A 17,674-nucleotide genomic window follows, 5' to 3' on the forward strand; every position below is an offset into this window, starting at 1 on the left:
TGAACTCTCTGCATGTTGAGAGTCCAAAACCTGTATTACAGATGTCAAATACATATTTAGACTCACTTACAGTAGCCAGGAACTAGTCAGACTTCTGGTTTAATATTCCTGCTAGTTCAGGCTGAATGATGTTGACTTCCTGTAAATGGTCTGAGTTGTTAGTAAAGACATATAATGTAATATAATTCAGGTTTGCACTGCTGTGGTAAAGGAAACCCAGGTCCATCACTGAGAGACAGTGGTTGGAGGGGTGGAGGACTTTGAACGCCCACTCAGCTGTGCTCCGGACTCAGAAGCACCCCCTATGTGAAAACATTCCGGATGTCTTCACAGCTCAGTCTCATCTCACTCTCTCTTTTTCATGATAAACCGTTTCCTCTTACAACACTGTTTGAAAGGTGTTTGTCCTGAGAAGCTGCTCAGGTACCGCTTGCAGCCTCATGTCTCTTGATGTGAGCTGGAACCGGGCCTGATGAGAGGTTATTTCCAGAGATGTGGCCGCGGCTGCACACCTCCGTTACTTGGAAACCGTCAGAAATGTCTGCGGAAAGTTTTCTTCGGATGGAAGAAGTTTTGAGACAAAGCGGTTGCCACGGGGCTGCTTCCTTTGCTGTTTAGGTAAGTTAGATCAAAAGATAATGAAGATTTTTACTTAACATATTTGAAAGTGTAAAGTTTAGCTTGTTGTTTGGGACTAAACATCTGTGTGTTCATGTTCCGAGCCTTCCTAAATGCATCTTTAATTGATTTATTTAAACAAATGGAGCTGGCCAGGGATAATGTTCAAATACACTTTAGGTATGAGCGTAAACTTTGTGTAATTGGTTTTAGATGAAGACATTATGGCGGCTGTCATACCCTATTTTACTTACGCTAAGTTATGCTATCATATATTACTGTACAGTGTGTTCTGACATAGCAACGTGTCCTATACTAAACATAGGTAATCAAGCACCATATACAAAACATATAATGTGAAATTCAATGATGAGTGAGGTCTACTCCATATTAAAATGAACTAAAGTAAAACAAACAAGCATTATATAACAAGTACACATAATCAGTGGTAGAATGAAGTGTGTTTACTGTAGCACTCTACTTATGAGTGCAGTTTACTTGACTATGACCATTTTATGCTATTTTATACTTCTACTTCACTGCATTTCTGAGGGAAATATACATTTATCTGTCAACTGTAATTGCAGATAAGGATTTTTACATGTAAAGTATATGTGTTACAGATAAAAACAGCTCAGCAGTATATAAAGTAGAGCTTCTACAATTAGAAATCAATCAGCAACTATTTCAATAATCGATTCGTTTCAGTCAGTTCTTTATGCCCAAATTCTGCCCAAACTCTTCAATTTGCTGCCTTTCTCTGTTTTATATCATTGTAAACTGATTTTTTTTTTTTAGTCTTGGACTGTTGGACAAAACAATACATTTGATGGCATCACTTATGACATAGGGGAAATATAATGGACATTAATAATAAAATAAATAATTAATGGAGTATTTTTAAATTGTGGCTTTTTTTACTTCAGTAAAGTATCTGAACACATCACCATAACCACCAACACAACAGCCACCACCCTATAAATGTATGTTTTTTGCAGTTGTTTTTCATATGTGAAGGCAGTCTAAAAGCTAATATCTCCCTTGATTTTTTTCTAATCATGTTTTGATTCTTAATAGATCAAAGCCAACATTCAGAATCCATAGAAGCAAATGTAAATGGTACCTTTTCAAAAACACCAAATAAATATTAATAGACAGCCTACAGAATACCACCAATAGTATAAAAACCTTTGCAAATCATTATAATTTCAAGATCACATTCTTAAATAGAGAAAATAGGAGACAAATTGTATAATTTGCAGCATCTTTCAGCCTGTTTTTCTGTCTGTAGTGATGATGGAGGAACACAAGGTCTGAGTGACACAATGTCTTTGGGGGAGTTCATCGAGCTCCGTGACCTTAGGCCCGGCAAAGAGAAGATAGAGCTGACTGGCACGCGCTCGCCATGCTCACCTCCTCGCCTGGAGAGAACCAACGCTCTGAGGATCAGCCCGGGGAAGGTCCCAGATCTGCTGTGCCGGGTGGGCATCATCAGAGTCCTGAGCAGCTCCCAAGACCCCCAGCTCCCAGAGGAGAAGGGAGAGGGACACAACTTCCAACCCTGCAGCCACGCTCAGCCCACGTGGTGTGACCTGTGCGGAGACTTTATCTGGGGCCTTTATAAGCAGAGCCTGCGGTGTGTCAGTGAGTTGGCTTATGTGGGCTGTTTGTGCGCCTGCAGTGTGTGCATGTTTTACTGCTTCTCTGCATATGCATGATCAGGAATGAAAGCAAGAACAAAGTGAGCACAAGAGATATTTGGTTGAAGAGAGGAAGATGTAGCCACAGAGATTTAAAAAAAACCTCTGTATTCAGCTGGTTAACTCTTAGACATCTGAAGTTTAACTGCTTGATTTACCAAGTAACTGCTTGATTTACCAAGACATAAATGTTCTCAATTTCTTCTTTACATTTATAAATAGTTTGTCAGAAAGGCCTAATGCTAGGACACTATTTACTGGGTGTTAGCTGATTGTCAGTGTTTCCTTTTAACTCAAACAGTATCTAGCCTGCCTGAAGTTGTTTAAGTGGTTTTGGTGGTTTGGTCATTATCTAGGCTCTGGGTCTGCTGACAACCTGCATGCTTTTCATGCTCTGGACTCATCTAAGAGAATGAAATAAGTCTTTAACTTCCTGTTGATAAACTGAAACCCACTAGAATATAGATGTGGTTTGTGTAGCACTGAATGTACTGAATGTGCAGGAAAACAATATCTGTTAACAGTAAATTGAAACCACAATCAAATCATCATGAAACATGGACATGTCACAATGTTGATAACAGCATCTTTCCAAGACCACAATCACTCAGTAAATATATTCTCACAGAATGTGTGATATTTTTGACACATGATATTTTGTCATGACCTCAGTATTCTGTATCTTAGATGCTGTTTTTTTTCACAGCTACACTCAACAGATGGTGTATTGATATTTGTGTATCTTCAGTGTTTTTTCCATTTATTTATTTACATTTTTTGAGACACTAGAGAATAACCGCAGAGAAAGCAAACTAACTGCAGTAACCATTAACGGCCAGTGGAGGACATCACACATTTAGAATTGCCCTCTAATATAACATGTATATTAACTTAACTATTTTTGACAGCAGCATTATATGTATTTATGTGTTTGGTAATGTCTGTTTAAATTTAATAATGTTCCACTCTTACAGACTGTAAATTCACGTGCCACTACCGCTGTCGTGCCCTGATCCAGTTGGACTGCAGCTGGGACCGAGGATCTGTGGCTGACCACACATGTGTTGTCGAGCACACCATAGAAACAGACACAAATGTGGTAAGGACATTTGTAGCTTAGTATTCTGCAATAGTTCTATGTGCAGCCTTGCCTCTACTCAACGCTGGTAGTAGTCATTGTTTATTTCCTTTTATTACATCCGCATCAAGAAATTATTACCAGATTGAGCCACTAATGTTGCTATTAAACACAAGACAGTCACTTAGGAAACTGGTCACTTCTACAAGCCTCTACATTGCATGTGCACTTGCGTCATAAATCTGCTGGATTGCTTTACGGAACAAATCAGTTGTTTTATGGGCAAAAATAGGAACCATTTTACACGGCAGTAAATGCACACAGTCCACCCAGTTCCACTATTCTCACTTCATAGCTTCAACTAAACATAACCTGACCTTGTCGGGATTTACTGTACATTTACTGTTACCAGTTACAGCTGTTCTTCAAAACAATAATTGTGGGGCAGCACCAGGTACTGTCGAGTTGGACAGAGAGCGGCATCATATCTGTGAGATGAAGTAAAAGGATTTGATGGGGAAGTTTGTCACTGTTGAGAAACATGAAATGTTACAGGCAGAACTTTTTGCAAGTTTGTTGATTGAGAAAATCTGGCAATGAGCACGGTGTTGCACACACATACACAAACATATACTATACTAGAAGATGCATATAAATCAGATGACATTTATGATTTATCATAAAACATCCTCATTTCAGTTCATTAAAAGACTAATATTCCCTGTCTAGATAAACAAGCTATACCATTAACTGGTGACTAGTGTAGGAGGTTCTTGTTTGTTTCAGCAGAGTCAGGCCCGTGCTGTTGTATCTAAAATCTTACTGGAATAGCGTTCCTCACCATGTGTTTTTCTGTACCAGAGTATTATTATTTATAAAGAGGGAGATCAAGGTATAAGCCAATGGTTACTCAATGCAGCAGGGTTCTGGGTTTTATCAAGCAACTGTTGCTTATCAAAGGAGGAATGTAAAAACTTCAGCAAGCTGTTCAGCCGAGCGTGATAACATGACCTGAAATATTGTTGGTGCTTTGGTTGTCACAGCAGGAAAAGCACAGGTGTAACCAGTAACAGTAATGATTGCAGTGTTCCAGTGAGTCATGCACACACAATATTAGAACATAATTAGTGTTATAAGTAACATCTGTGCTTTTCCTGATATGAAGTATTAAACTGCCTGCCATGAAAACAACCTGTTGCAAAAAATACCAACAAATCAAATAACAAAAGGAATAACAAAACATGCAGAAATCATTATGTTTGGCATCAGAATAAAGGCAGAAAATGGTAATTTTTCTCATTTTTACTTCTGTAAGAGTTTACAGAAGTTAAAATATTAAGATTTCTGCTGTACTATTGGTTACCTTTGGTTCAACAAGGGTTTGAAATGTGATCATCAGTCTGGCAGTAATTCAGGGCCTGAGCTTTTAGTTTTTATCTTCTCCTTGAATCACAAAATATTTAAAAGGCTACAGTAAGAGGTGCAGTGTCGTAGATGAATGAGAGGAAATCTTTTCAAAACACAGCCTCTAAAAGAAATAAAAGATTATTTTATCAACAAAAATAAAATTGTTAAATGGTGGTGAGACAGCTCCAGAAAGATCTTGGAAAACTAAAAGTTTCTGTTTCTTATTTGTTCAGTTTAATTGGAAATAACATCCCAAAGTTTCATTCCTGTTATTATAAAATGGTAAAGTATGTTGATTTTTATACTTACAGCTAAAACAAAGCCCATACTATGATGATTAGTACTGTATGTAAAATATATAATTAGTATATTATGGATTTGAGACGCGACATGATTCCCTACATCTTTACAGTCACATTATAGCATCAGTTTAAAGTGTTCACATTGCTGTATTTGAAATTAAAGCTGCAACTTATGTTTTATTAATTAATATGCCTGTATTTTCTCGATTAATAATTTTTCTATAAAATGTCAAAAAATATAAGAAAATCAAAGGTAACATATTCATAGTGCTTGTTTTGTCAGACTTAAACAGAGAAAAGCAGAATATACTCATATTTAAGAAGGTGGTACCACCAAATGTTTGCTGCTTTTCCTTGAAAAGGTGACTCAAATTATTAATTAATTATCAATACAGTGATCGATTAAAGGGGCACTCCACCAGTTTTACACACTCCTTGTGCTCCGGGAAACAGTGATCAACATTTTTCACCATTTTCTGACATTTTATGGACCAAACAACCAATTGATTATTCGAGAAAATAATCAACAGGTTAATCAATAGCTGCAGCCCTCATTTTGTGTGTGTGTGTGTTTGTTTGTTTGTTTGTTTGTTTGTTATCTGCCCCTTGTGACTTCCCTGATTCTATGGAATTGATTCTTTTATTTTCTTATCAACTCATTGATTAATGGACTAATAGTTTATTGTTGACTGGAAATATTGCACCAATATCAGATTATTCTGTTGCATATCAGTAGTCTGCACACTAAATGGTGGCTTTTAGGGGACTCTGGTGGGCCATGGCCCCAGGGTATCTGCCCCTTTCTCTCAGATTAAAGCACTCTCAAGTATCTTAATGTTCCCCTCCACTCAAAAATATGTTTTTCTTCTTGTTCCTTTGGTTTGATGTTTAAGCTTCACTGTGCTGAATGACGTGTGTGCAGAGTTTGACACTAGAAGGATGTTTTCACATTCATCTGCTGAAAGTGGAAAGTTTCTCTGAGCTCGTTAAAAATCTGATTTTAAGGGGCAGGCCTAAAAGCTTGATTTGTGCCATTACAAACAGTTTGGAAGCAAATCTTGGTCCAGTAATGAACTTTTGCAAGTGTTATGTGGAAGCTTGAAGCCTCCAGTGCACATTGTGAAATAGGAGACGTCTTGTGTCCAGCAGTTAAACTTTTTAAATGAAATATATTTGCATATTTACAAATTCTGGATTTTTTTTAATGAGGGAGAACCCCCTGTCAGACACAAATTATTATTCAAAGTGGAGTATTTTATATACATCCTTAAACATGTTTTGAGGGGCTCTTAAAGATTAGTATCTGTACAATTGACATGCTGAGAGGAAGTAAAGTCACATGTTGTCCACTGCTGTGTGTGGTGTGACCCATGAATGTGTGACCAGTGTTCCATCATCACATGTCTCCGGAAACACTCAACGGCGGGGAAACAGCAGCAGCATCCCTGGGAGGGAGTCGTTTTTTTTCTTTTTTTTCCTAGGATGGCGAAGTCATGACCCGTCCTACTCTGCCTCTGATTGGCTTAGCGTGATATTCTCACCCCAACCTTAACCAATCTCATTCCTCATGCCTAACCCTGATTAACCCAATCAAAGAAGGCAACGGGTACTAGCCAATCAGAGGTAGAGTGGGGTGGGTCATGACTTCGTCGTCCTAGGAAAACAAATCTGGCGAGAAGGAGGAGGCGGCAGCGGCAGAGAGAGGGGGCAGGGTAGGGTGAAGTTTCTGGTATTTCCCTTCTACGTCCAATCGCGACCGTCTGCGGTGGTTTTGTGTATTTTCCAAACTCAAACTCAACGGCCTGGGTGGGGCCACAGCGGGGGGGGGGGAGGAAGCGGTGCCGAGGGCGGGGGTCTGAATACATCCTGTTTCACATAGCTTGTACCGTGGAAACGTGGCCGGTAGGATAAGTTAGTGGGAAAAAGTCAGTTGGATTTTTTTGACTAGATTTGTTAACAAGACGCTTCAGAGAGATCTCGTCGCCTGTGAGAGTAGTTATCTGTAGACATTAGCGACCGTTACCGTTAACAACGTATTGAGAACATTTTCTTCCGTTTGGTCAGTTTTGTGTCGGTAAAATCCACATCAGACTTAGCGAAAAGTGGTTTATTTACACACTTTTAGTCGACGTAAGTCAAGTGTAAGTTAGAAAAGTTTAAACAACAGTTAGTCAGCATGACAAGCGAGGCGAGAAGCTCGGACAAAACTCCCTCCTTCGAGATGACCTGGGGCAGCTCCACCAGCAGCGGCTACTGCAGTGAGGAAGACTCGGACACCGAGTTTGAGCAGTACTTCACCGCCCGGACATCTTTCTTCCCCAAAAGCCGGAAAGCTAACGTGAATGTTAAGAAGGTGAGAGGGAGAACTGATCATAAATAAACAGTAGAAGTGCTAACTTAAATGTGAAAGTAAGTCAATCTAGAGGGATGGGTGGTGGGTGATTCATTGAGCTGTTAGTCTCGCGTTATTTGATGTTTCAGACCCCGTTGTGTCAGTTATTTTGTTTAAATTGAATACTTATTTCATGTATTTAGGAGTCATAGGTCAGGACGAGTTTCTCAGTAGCACCCCTGCTGCTGGGAAGTGTGTGTTTTGCTTAAGGGTCCCTGGCAGTGCAGACAAGTTGCTTTCCAAGTAAACCTGGGGCTTTTAGGCTAATGGGTGGAGTTCAGGTTCCTCCAGTTTTGAGTAAACACACTTAAGTCCTCTGAACTTTGTAAAATACATATCAGCACTGGCCTGCCTGTATGGGGTTTTTGGATTAAAAACATACACACACACACATCAGCGCCGAGGCCCACAGTTGACCTCATACCGAGAACAACCGAAATGCAGTGTTTCGTGACGCACACCGGCTCCTCATGTTTCCAACCTCAACACCCAGCATTCAGTCACTTGTCTCTCAGGTTTTTCACACTAATTTCTTAATCACAGATGAGTCATATGCTGTTTTGGACTTCTTCATTTTCTATTCCCCTTTTGTCATTCACACCCACTCAGCTATCGGCTTTCTTTAGTGAGAAACAGACACTGTTTACTGTATAAACTCACTGACATTCATCATCCTGCGTCTCTACAGAGTCTGTGTTTATTTTATGTTGCTGGCACATTCTACGCAGTATTTATATGACACTCCTTATGTGGGCATGTGGAGAGACAGTTTACTTTCCATATTGGAAAGCTCAACTTGGCCCACATATTGATTTATTGGCTGGTTAACAGCAGCACATTAACTCTTCAGTCTTTCAATCTGCCTAAGGATTGCTACTATTGATCTTCTTCCGCTTGACATCGATTTATAGGCCACACAGTTACTTGCAACTTTGCTTGGTTTATTTTTCCATTAGGTAGTCTGGAGTTCAGCAGCTCAATTAGATGGAGGTAGGACAAAGGTTAGAGAACAATAGAGTTTTCCTGTATTTGTGCTGAAACATTAGTGTAAAAATGACAAATGTGCCTTAGGGCCAATGTTGGCCACATCCATAAGATTTAATGGATATTGATCTTTGGATTTTACTCCTACTCCTACCAAGAGGAAATAGCTGGCATACAGTATGGAAAATAGATTTGTGCTGCCTCACAGTTTTGTTTTTTTTTTACACAGGAAATACCAACTGGTCGTTAGACACAGGAAAAGCCTTAATTCAGCCAATAGGCCCAATGTGCATGACTGAAACATGAGTGAAGCATGACTGGGAGAGTGCGGTTGATGAGGCAGCTGACTTCACAGGATGTGCCTGTAACACAAGGGAGGGCATTGTCTCTCCCACTTGGGAGAGCCTGAGAGGGGAAGCTATTTTTACATGAATACCATGTCGTGGAATGCAATGCGGGGCCGTTGGTCGCAGTCATAGCAAACAGCTGCAAGTTCCACACGCCCTCACCTCGTCCTCTCTCTCTCTCTCCCCTCCCGTTCAGCCCTCCTACGGCAAGAGAGCAGAGCATGTCGAACAGGATTGGGCAGGGCTGACATCATCGTTTTTTTTCGCCTCTGCTACGTTGACAGGAAGTTTGCAGTCTGATGCAACTAGTGCTCACTGTTTAGAAAGAGTGTAACCATACAGACAGCCAACAAACAAAACCTTTTTTTAAAGTGTTGGGTGTTTGTGATTCTCCTTCACACATCTTCAAACAATCCTGCTGGAATAAAAAACTTTTTATATATTGTGTTAAGATCATATTTTGATCACAGTTTCTGTTCCTGTTGCTCAACAGTCTTTTTGAAGTTGTCAAGTTGCCTTGACTCTAAGCAGTAAAAACACATTCTCAATTCCTCCCACTGAAAGACACACTTTAATTAAACAATATGTCGTCAAGGGATTATTTTCCAATGTGAACGCCCTTGTGAACTGCTCTTTCACAATCAGAAGCGCCGTATTGTGATTGGATAGATACAGGGTGCCCCTAATGTTTTTGCAGAATAGAATGTGATATTTTTAAGGAACAATGTTACAACCCAAGGTCGTATCAAGTGTTCCTTCTTGTACTGGCGTATCGTCTGTGTCGTGCTGGGCTTGTTTTCCTCTTGTTTTGATTTGGAGGGGAGCACTGACACCTGGTGGTTAAATACTGTAACTGTTTCCTCTAGGATGAACAAATTGATTTGGGGAAGCAGGAGTTGACAACTGCAGATATCCAGCAGAAGTTGAAGGAATACAACGCTCAAATCAACAGCAATCTGTTCATGAACATGGTGAGTATTGTTTTTTTTACTGCACCAAGCTCATGTATTTTAACATAAAAGTGTTCTTCTGTCAGTGTAACATTTTATTTTTCTCAACAGAACAAGGATGGTTCCTACACTGGCTTCATAAAGGTGCAGTTTAAGCTGGCGCGGCCAGTGTCGGTTCCACAGCCGAAGAAAGGAGGACACGACACTGGAGCGAGGAAGGCTGCTGGAGTGAAGCGCCGCACCTCTTTCTACCTGCCAAAGGACGCATCCAAGCACCTGCACATCAGCTCTCGCACTTCCGCTCGTGAAGTCATCGAGGCTTTGCTGAAAAAGTTTACTGTGGTGGACAATCCTGGCAAGTTTGCTCTGTTTGAGCGCAGCGAGCGTCATGACCAAGGTATTACTCCCTTTTTTATAACATTTACGTGTTGAACTCTTGTCTTTTTCTCATTATACACTTTTTAAAAAAAATTGAAATGTGTTTTTAAATCGAGTATTTTCATCTTTATCTCCTTAAGTTTATCTTCGTAAGCTGCCTGATGTTGAGCATCCCCTCCGCCTGCGTCTGAATGCCGGACCCAATGAGAAAGTCCTCAGTTTTGTTCTGAAAGAGAATGAAACTGGAGAAGTCAATGTGAGTATAACATGAACATACCTGTTAATAACAACATCAAAACCACATGTTCGAGCCTCCAAAGATTGTTTATGTACTGAACATACATTAATGCAGTTTTTCCTGCTTACTACCTGCAGTGGCACGCCTTCTCCATGCCTGAGTTGAAGAACTTCCTGCGCATCCTGCAGCGCGAAGAAGAGGAGCACGTCAAGCAGATAGTGCAGCGATACACCCTGGCCCGCATTAAGATGCAGGAGGCTTTGGCTGGCTCCACTCCCGGCTGAGACGACTCTGCGCTCGGGGTTTAAACGTGCACCTCATGGCTGGACAAATCACCTGATGATGACCAGTCATCGCTGCATCCAAAGATCCCAGAGAACACAACTCAAAAAACACCTCTTCGGTGAACGAGAGAGTGAGAAAGGGCGCAAGACAATGAGAGAGAGAGAGCTAGCGCGAATGTGCGTGTGAGATGATGCGAGAGATGAGAAGTGCCTTACACCTGGAGAGTCTGATGTGCCTGAGAGAATGAGTTGAGAGAAATGAAGACTGGCAGATGAGACGGTGGTTGTATCCAGTAATTTCATTAATTATTGGGTACCATCTGATTATCCTGTGCACCTCAGTTGTGTCACTTTAACTTTAACGAAAACGACAGTGATGATTTTGTCATTTTACAATATTGAAAATCCATTTGGCAGTTATGCAATTTTAGAAATGGTGCCAGATTCGAGCACTGTGTTATTGCATTCCTGTTTTGCATAATATAAAATTGGTATCATATGTAATCAAAGTTTAAATACATTCCGTTTAGTCCGAGATTAACTCACCCTGAAAACCCTGCTTTATAATCATCTTGATGAATGTTATCCTGTCAGAAGTTAAATGCATTTGTAGCTGAAAAGCATATATGGATTTTCATTAGACCCCGTCTCAAAAGTCTGCCATGTCCTCTCGACACCCCTGATGGGTGCAACTCAACTTTTTTTATTTTAGTGTCAATTTGCGAGTATGACTGATGTATGGACATTTGTATGCAATTATGAATGTCAGAGAGAACCGTGTCAAAGTCACTCTGGTTGACTGGAATCTTGAATGAATTTTGATATTATACATGTTTCACTGACTGGAAGCTGTTTGTCAGTCTTTATATATTTGTTTTTCTAGCCTTTAACAAAAATGTTTGTCTCCTGTTTTTTTTCTCCAGTTCACTTTCATTGTATCCTTCTATGCACAAATTTACATGTTGTAGCAACCTTCAAAATGTCGTGAAAAATGTGCACTGCGATCAGTAAAGAATTTTCCAGTTTTGTCAAGTTTTTGTATTTTTTCAGATGTCATTAACATGAATGGAAAAAAAGATCCTGAAAGAGTTACTAGTAAACATTTCCTGTATTTAACATTGAATTACGATTATGTAGGCTGTTTAAACACTAGAGACGATTCAAATGTAGACAAATAATTGAAAGCTAGAATGAATTGAAGTTTAGATCTTGGACGTTGAGTCGTCACTGAGTCGCTGCCGCCTCCCTGTCAGATCAGCTGATCGCCTCGTCGCAACGACCAAAACAGCTAACGCTAGCTAACGTAGCTGGTGCTTAAAGTTATGACAAGACATGAAGATTTAACAGTAAATCATAAGGTAGGATGTTATCCAGAAGAGTATATCGGTAGTGCTGTTTTAGTGGCGTAAATCTAAGATAATCCTGTGTATGTTTCACAGACATCGCTCTGCTTTTTCTGCTAGTTTAGCCACTTCAGCTAACCTGCGTCAGTGGCAGAAGCTAACAGGCTAGCTCACCTAATTGTGCAGGTACCGTTAGCGAGTTATTAATAGTGACGTTGAGTGGATACCGGACGGACGCTTGTATTAAATATAGGCAATGCATATTAGGTACGTTATGTCAAAGACAGCTGTGTTTGTATGAGTTAATTAAGCGATGTAACCATAATTATGAATCATTGCGTTTAGAGTTCGGCTGTTTGGCCCAGTTCGTTAGCTTCCTATAAAGCTAGCATAACGTAACAATAATCGAGAATAAAATAAGAGGAGACCATGTTGACATGTTATAAAATGTCATATTTAGTGAGTTGATATGTTGATAATAGTTTAATCTAAGCTTGAGGGTCTTAATAATTATTGTGTCAGCATTTGGTTTGATGCAGCTGCGTCTACATTGGACAAACTGGGTCAAATTGGCATTAACCATATTGATACTACTGCTAACTGTACATTAAATATATTGCAATCGATAAATAAGATCCAATCAGTCTCTTACTAAATAAATTATGCATTAAAATAGGCAGTAGCATTACTGAGGTGTGTCCACTATTCAACAGTGCCAAGCAGTGAAAGTCTGATTGGAAATGTGTCCTGTCTTTGTGCACGTTTACTTTCCAGATCCTGGCTTTGGTAAGGAAGTGTTGAGAGTGTCTGGTCACCATCCAGATTGAAAGCTTCAACTGGGGACTAACTATGCCTTATCTCTGAGAGAATGGGAGGAAGTGGATCCAAAGCCAAAGGTGTCTGGCCTTTCTCAGGCAGTGGAGCTGGAGGCGACTCTGCCACTGATGGGAACGAGCAGTCTTTGGCCCGGCTCAAAGGTTCCAGAAACGCAACACCATTTGTATTTACCAGGCGGAGGTAAATACTGCATTATTAGAAATTAGGGTGACTTGGTGTTTACTGCCACAACAAACCCTTGGCTTCTCTTTCCTTACATAAAAATAGTACCAAAGAATTACACACAGTGGAGATTTTAAGTTTGGGGAAGAGAGAGTACTGGTATCAGATTGGTACTCAGTGCCAGCGATACCCTCTATTGAGGTATCAGAATCAGGAGAGAAAAAGTGCGATACATCCCTATTGGAAAGTGTCGGGTCAGTCAAATCACAGCATGTTTTTTTCATATCTCTTGTGGTATGTAGTTGCTATGCAGGTAGTTTGTGTTTTATCTTTTGATGTTTTAAGATATCCAGATATCAAGAGCTCTGTATGTTTCCAGAGACATTGGGCCTCATTCACAAACATTGCTTATGCACAAATCTGTGCTTTAACTGTGAGTATGACTAAGCACAAACTCAGGATTCATCAACATGTTCTGACCTGAATTTGTGCATACGCACAAACCATAAATGTCCCAGGGTCTTAAAAAAATGATACAGTCAATATTTATTCAATGTGAACAGTATATTAGAGCCACAATTATTTAAAAAATGATTGGGCCTAAATATACAACATTTGAAAATATGAAATTGCTAATAATACACAATTTATTTGCAAATTATAATATTAATAGCTAAGACGTGATCCATAAATCATCATCATACATGTAAAGAAACCATTAATATATTGAAATTGTCCTTTTCCCATGTTTAGATGACAGTAGCCTAAATATCTATATTGGAATGTGACATTAATTTCACCCGTCAGATTTGGCTGTCATATATGCAGCTGGTTAACCAGCAGCCTGTTCAATGTCCTCACAGCCTGACAGTCCAGTAGTGACACAGGGAGGGACGCTCTGCTTCACTACTACACAGCCTGTTGTGGACAGAGAGGAAACACGTTGCACACCTGGTGCAGCAGTAGGATTTTATTTAGATCAATTCCACAGATTTACACATTTACCGGCTTTTTATTTGTTACAGACGTACTCCCTCGTCGTGGTGCAATAAGTATGCAGGCTGTGTACAGGGTTCACAATCGGGCTCCAAACAGTTGTGCCAATGACATGTTTACCAGCCAGATCTTCATTTTGTAACTTTTACTCCTGAAACTGTTTGTATTTCACCAGCAGTAAAGTTTTTCTACATTTTTACCATCATAGTCTTCTTTGCAATGAGTGACAGCTCTCTCCACTGCTGCACCGCTCCAACACAGCTTTCCTCATATAGAGAAATGGGGGCGTGGTAGTGTGTTAATTACTGATAGCGGGCACACAGCTGTCAATTTAGAATGATTCTGATTCACTAACATACACACAGAGGTAAGAACAAAATTGGCCTGTGCATGTGTCATGACGGTTATTTTGCATGTGCATTTATTTTGTGCGCCAAGTAAGAACATTTCTACGCACATATTAGTGAATGAGGTCCAATGTCTCAGTTAAACAGGATAAATAACAGACTTGACTGAAGAAATAGTCCTAATGAAAACTGTCCACAGTGAGGTGTGTGGATCAATTCAATTTAATAACTTCATTAATTCCTAGAGGTGTACTTAAAGGATCGGTTCAGTCAGGTGTCCATATGAGCACTGAAAGAGGTTTTCCTTGCTGTAATCAATTTTCCTGTTTCAATGTTCATTTGGGCACCTGACTGTTGTTTTAAGACAGACTTGAAAAATTTTGAACCTGTCCTTTACCTGTAGAACAAAATAATACAATAAATAGTTAAAATACTAAAAAGCAATTTGTAGGCACATCAATCAGTGAGGGTGGAACTCTCAAAAACTTTGCACATAAAACTGAAACACACTGAAACAGTTGATGCAAGTTGCCTCTTCTGTCACACAGTTTCAGAGTGTTTGTTTATTTGTTTTGTCGGCAGTTCTTTGTATTACGACGAGGACGGTGACCTCGCCCATGAATTCTATGAAGAGACGGTGGTGACAAAAAACGGCAGGAAAAAGTCCAAGTTGAAGAGGATTCAGAAAAATCTGATTCCACAGGTGAGCTGGGGCCAAATTTTATCAATAATGCCGACCTTGTTGAACAGTGTTTTGAATGATTTGTCAACTTGAATATTGTTGTTTATATCTTTCAGGGCATCGTGAAGCTCGACCACCCATGTATTCATGTGGATTTCCCCATCGTCCTCTGTGAGGTGTGAAATGTTGCACAGGACAGATCTTATATGAAACTCTGCCACAGCTACTCTTCTCAGAAAAAAAAAAAGAGTCGGACCAAAGTCTTGTTCCAATCTCAAGTGTTGTGGACAAGACTGGGACTGTGTGGTCCGGAGAGAGAAAAAGCGATATTCAATATGACATATTCAACTGATGCATTGAATGAAATGTTATACATTTGAATTCAACTATCATCAGAGGGTGCCCTGTTTCACTAAAATTCATATTTTGACATTCACAGAAGTAGTGAAGGTAACAAGTTGTGTTTCCACTACCCAGCTGATATGTAAGCAGTCTTAGAGATGACATCAAACTGAGCTGTATCTCTCGTATGAGTTTTTTTGCAGGGAAAAACATCCTTGATGTGAAAAGGCTTTAACGGTTTATGCCTTCTGTGAGACGTAGAGTGGTAGAAACTGTATGTGTCTCTGTATGTGTACATGTGTGCAATTTAGGTTTGTTTGGGTGAATGTGTGTCAGAGGGATGCGAGTTGTAGTTCCAGGGGTAGGATCATGAAGGATTGTGAAATTTATTGTATATATCGTCACGTTCTGTATTGTCATGTCTGAGTCTGTCTCTGAAGCTCAGACCTGCACTAGTGAACATAATGTACTGTACATAATTTCAGATTTCTTAGTTGGAAATACTTGAATAAATGGTTTACTGAGCTGAATGTCTTGAGTCAAGAAATCCTTTATGTTGTGCCCTCCAGTTATCAGTGGGATATCCTCCAAGCAGTATTTGTGTACACATAATAAACGGTCTTTGGTCACATACACGTCTTACTTTATGTAAACGGGTGGTGGGCATGTTGGGAAATGTGCTTATTTGCATAGAGTTAGATGAGAAGATTAAAGGACAGGGTCACAATTTTTCAAGTCTTAAAATAGTCAGGTGCCCAAATCAACACTTAAACAGGTTTTGCTCACCAAATACACTTCGAATTTAAGTGATGGGGGACAAAATCCACAGTCTTGTGCAAAAGTGTTTTTAAAAGTTTATCTGAAGGTTAGTCAAATAAAATGCATATCTTCCACAGTTACGGTCTTTTTAGTTTCCCTAATTGTTTTTCCCCGGATAGTGTTTTCCTGTTCAGCTGCAGTGGAAAGATTGAACAAAAAGAAGGAATTTGGCGCTAAAAAGACTTTAACTTTCAAAGATATCCACTCAGTTTGAAGCCTCATATTAGCTTCAGATAAACTTTTAAACAGTTTTGCACAGAAGGACTGTGGATTTTGTCCCTCATCACTTATATTGTAGGAAGACGTCTCTTAATGATCAGTATGAACAGGAGGAATGATTACAGCAAGAAAAACCTATTTCAATGTTCATATGGGCACCTCACTATTGTTTTAAGATGGACTTGAAAAATTGTGAACCCACCCTGTAAGCTGTTTCCTCTGTTTTCAGTCTTTATGCTAAGCTAAGAACCAGCTGCTGGCTCCAGCTTTATTGTGCACAGACATTAGTGTATAAGTCTGATCTAAATCTCAAAAAAGTGAATAAACATATTTCCCAAAATGTCAAACTATTCCTTTATTGCCAGTGATCCACAAAGAGCTTCAGTTTTATACTTAAAATCTTTGTCGTTTAGATTGAATCCAATCAGTTGGTCACTTTTAAAATATAGTCAGCAATTCCTGTACTTCCACGACAGCTGTAAGTATAACCCTGACATCTCCAGATTCTTATTTTTAGCTTTTCCACATTGCGCTCTTGAACTTCGGTCCGCCTTGCTGAGCTGTAAGGCTGCTTTGTGCCACTGAAACCAATTTTTTCCCTTATTTGCCCATCATGCAAAGATGGAGATAATCTGCAAACAGTATTTTGAAATACAGTTCAATTGCATTGCTGTAATATGTAAGGTATGCCACCTCTAGATGGCAGCAAAAATCTATACCTGCATAAAATTTCATGGGTTCATGTTTGATTTTGTGTGATGTTTGTTGAATCGTGTCTGTTTACTTGCTTACCTCTAATCATAATCCTGTGCAATTTTACTTTTCACAAACTGACGCTATATAATTACCAGCTGTCTGAGGTAAAAACTAAAACTGAAATCGTGACCAGTGGAAGACAGTGTTGCCAGCTGGCACCGTACCAAAGTTTGATGGCAACATAAACATATTTGAGTGTGCGCGGATGAGACACCTCCACAATAAATGAGTAGGGCTTCCTCTCCAGGCATTCTCTGGTGTCTGTAATTGTGTGGAATGCGGTTGGGTGTGTTTTTGGGCCAGAGGTCAGTCACTTTGATGTATTTCCTCTCCACTGGTCTTTGATGTTTTGCTCAAATCCGGCCGGCATTAAAAGGATGAGCCCTTTCCCGTAAAGCCACACAAATTTATGAACTTTCTGAATATCACTATTTGATCTACATGATGTGTTCTCAAGTGTATACTATGTGTTTGTAATGGGAGACGTTGCTGT

The 17,674-nt window shown here is 39.7% G+C and overlaps 2 protein-coding genes across 5 annotated transcripts; both read left to right on the forward strand.

Moving 5' to 3' along the window:
* Nucleotides 1-339: 339 nt before the first annotated feature.
* Nucleotides 340-11,710, forward strand: LOC122980443 (ras association domain-containing protein 1-like). 2 transcript variants are annotated; one of them, XM_044348471.1, is made up of 7 exons: nucleotides 340-618; nucleotides 1,910-2,262; nucleotides 3,293-3,417; nucleotides 9,695-9,799; nucleotides 9,890-10,175; nucleotides 10,297-10,412; nucleotides 10,532-11,710. In XM_044348471.1, the coding sequence occupies exons 2-7, from the start codon at nucleotides 1,944-1,946 to the stop codon at nucleotides 10,676-10,678; spliced, it is 1,098 nt and encodes a 365-aa protein (XP_044204406.1). In that variant the 5' UTR covers nucleotides 340-618; nucleotides 1,910-1,943; the 3' UTR covers nucleotides 10,679-11,710. The 2 variants fall into 2 exon arrangements, with proteins under 2 accessions (XP_044204406.1, XP_044204407.1); XM_044348472.1 differs by lacking the exons at nucleotides 340-618; nucleotides 1,910-2,262; nucleotides 3,293-3,417 and adding an exon at nucleotides 6,953-7,458.
* Nucleotides 11,711-11,808: 98 nt separating this feature from the next.
* tusc2a (tumor suppressor 2, mitochondrial calcium regulator a) lies at nucleotides 11,809-15,917 on the forward strand. Of its 3 annotated transcripts, none has more exons than XM_044348474.1 (4): nucleotides 11,809-12,288; nucleotides 12,796-13,038; nucleotides 14,946-15,066; nucleotides 15,162-15,917. In XM_044348474.1, the coding sequence occupies exons 2-4, from the start codon at nucleotides 12,890-12,892 to the stop codon at nucleotides 15,225-15,227; spliced, it is 336 nt and encodes a 111-aa protein (XP_044204409.1). In that variant the 5' UTR covers nucleotides 11,809-12,288; nucleotides 12,796-12,889; the 3' UTR covers nucleotides 15,228-15,917. The 3 variants fall into 3 exon arrangements, with proteins under 3 accessions (XP_044204409.1, XP_044204408.1, XP_044204410.1); XM_044348473.1 differs by having other exon boundaries at nucleotides 11,809-12,036; XM_044348475.1 differs by having other exon boundaries at nucleotides 12,064-12,207.
* Nucleotides 15,918-17,674: the final 1,757 nt, after the last annotated feature.

Source organism: Thunnus albacares, chromosome 4 (genome assembly GCF_914725855.1).
Source record: "Thunnus albacares chromosome 4, fThuAlb1.1, whole genome shotgun sequence".
Lineage (NCBI taxonomy): Eukaryota > Metazoa > Chordata > Actinopteri > Scombriformes > Scombridae > Thunnus > Thunnus albacares.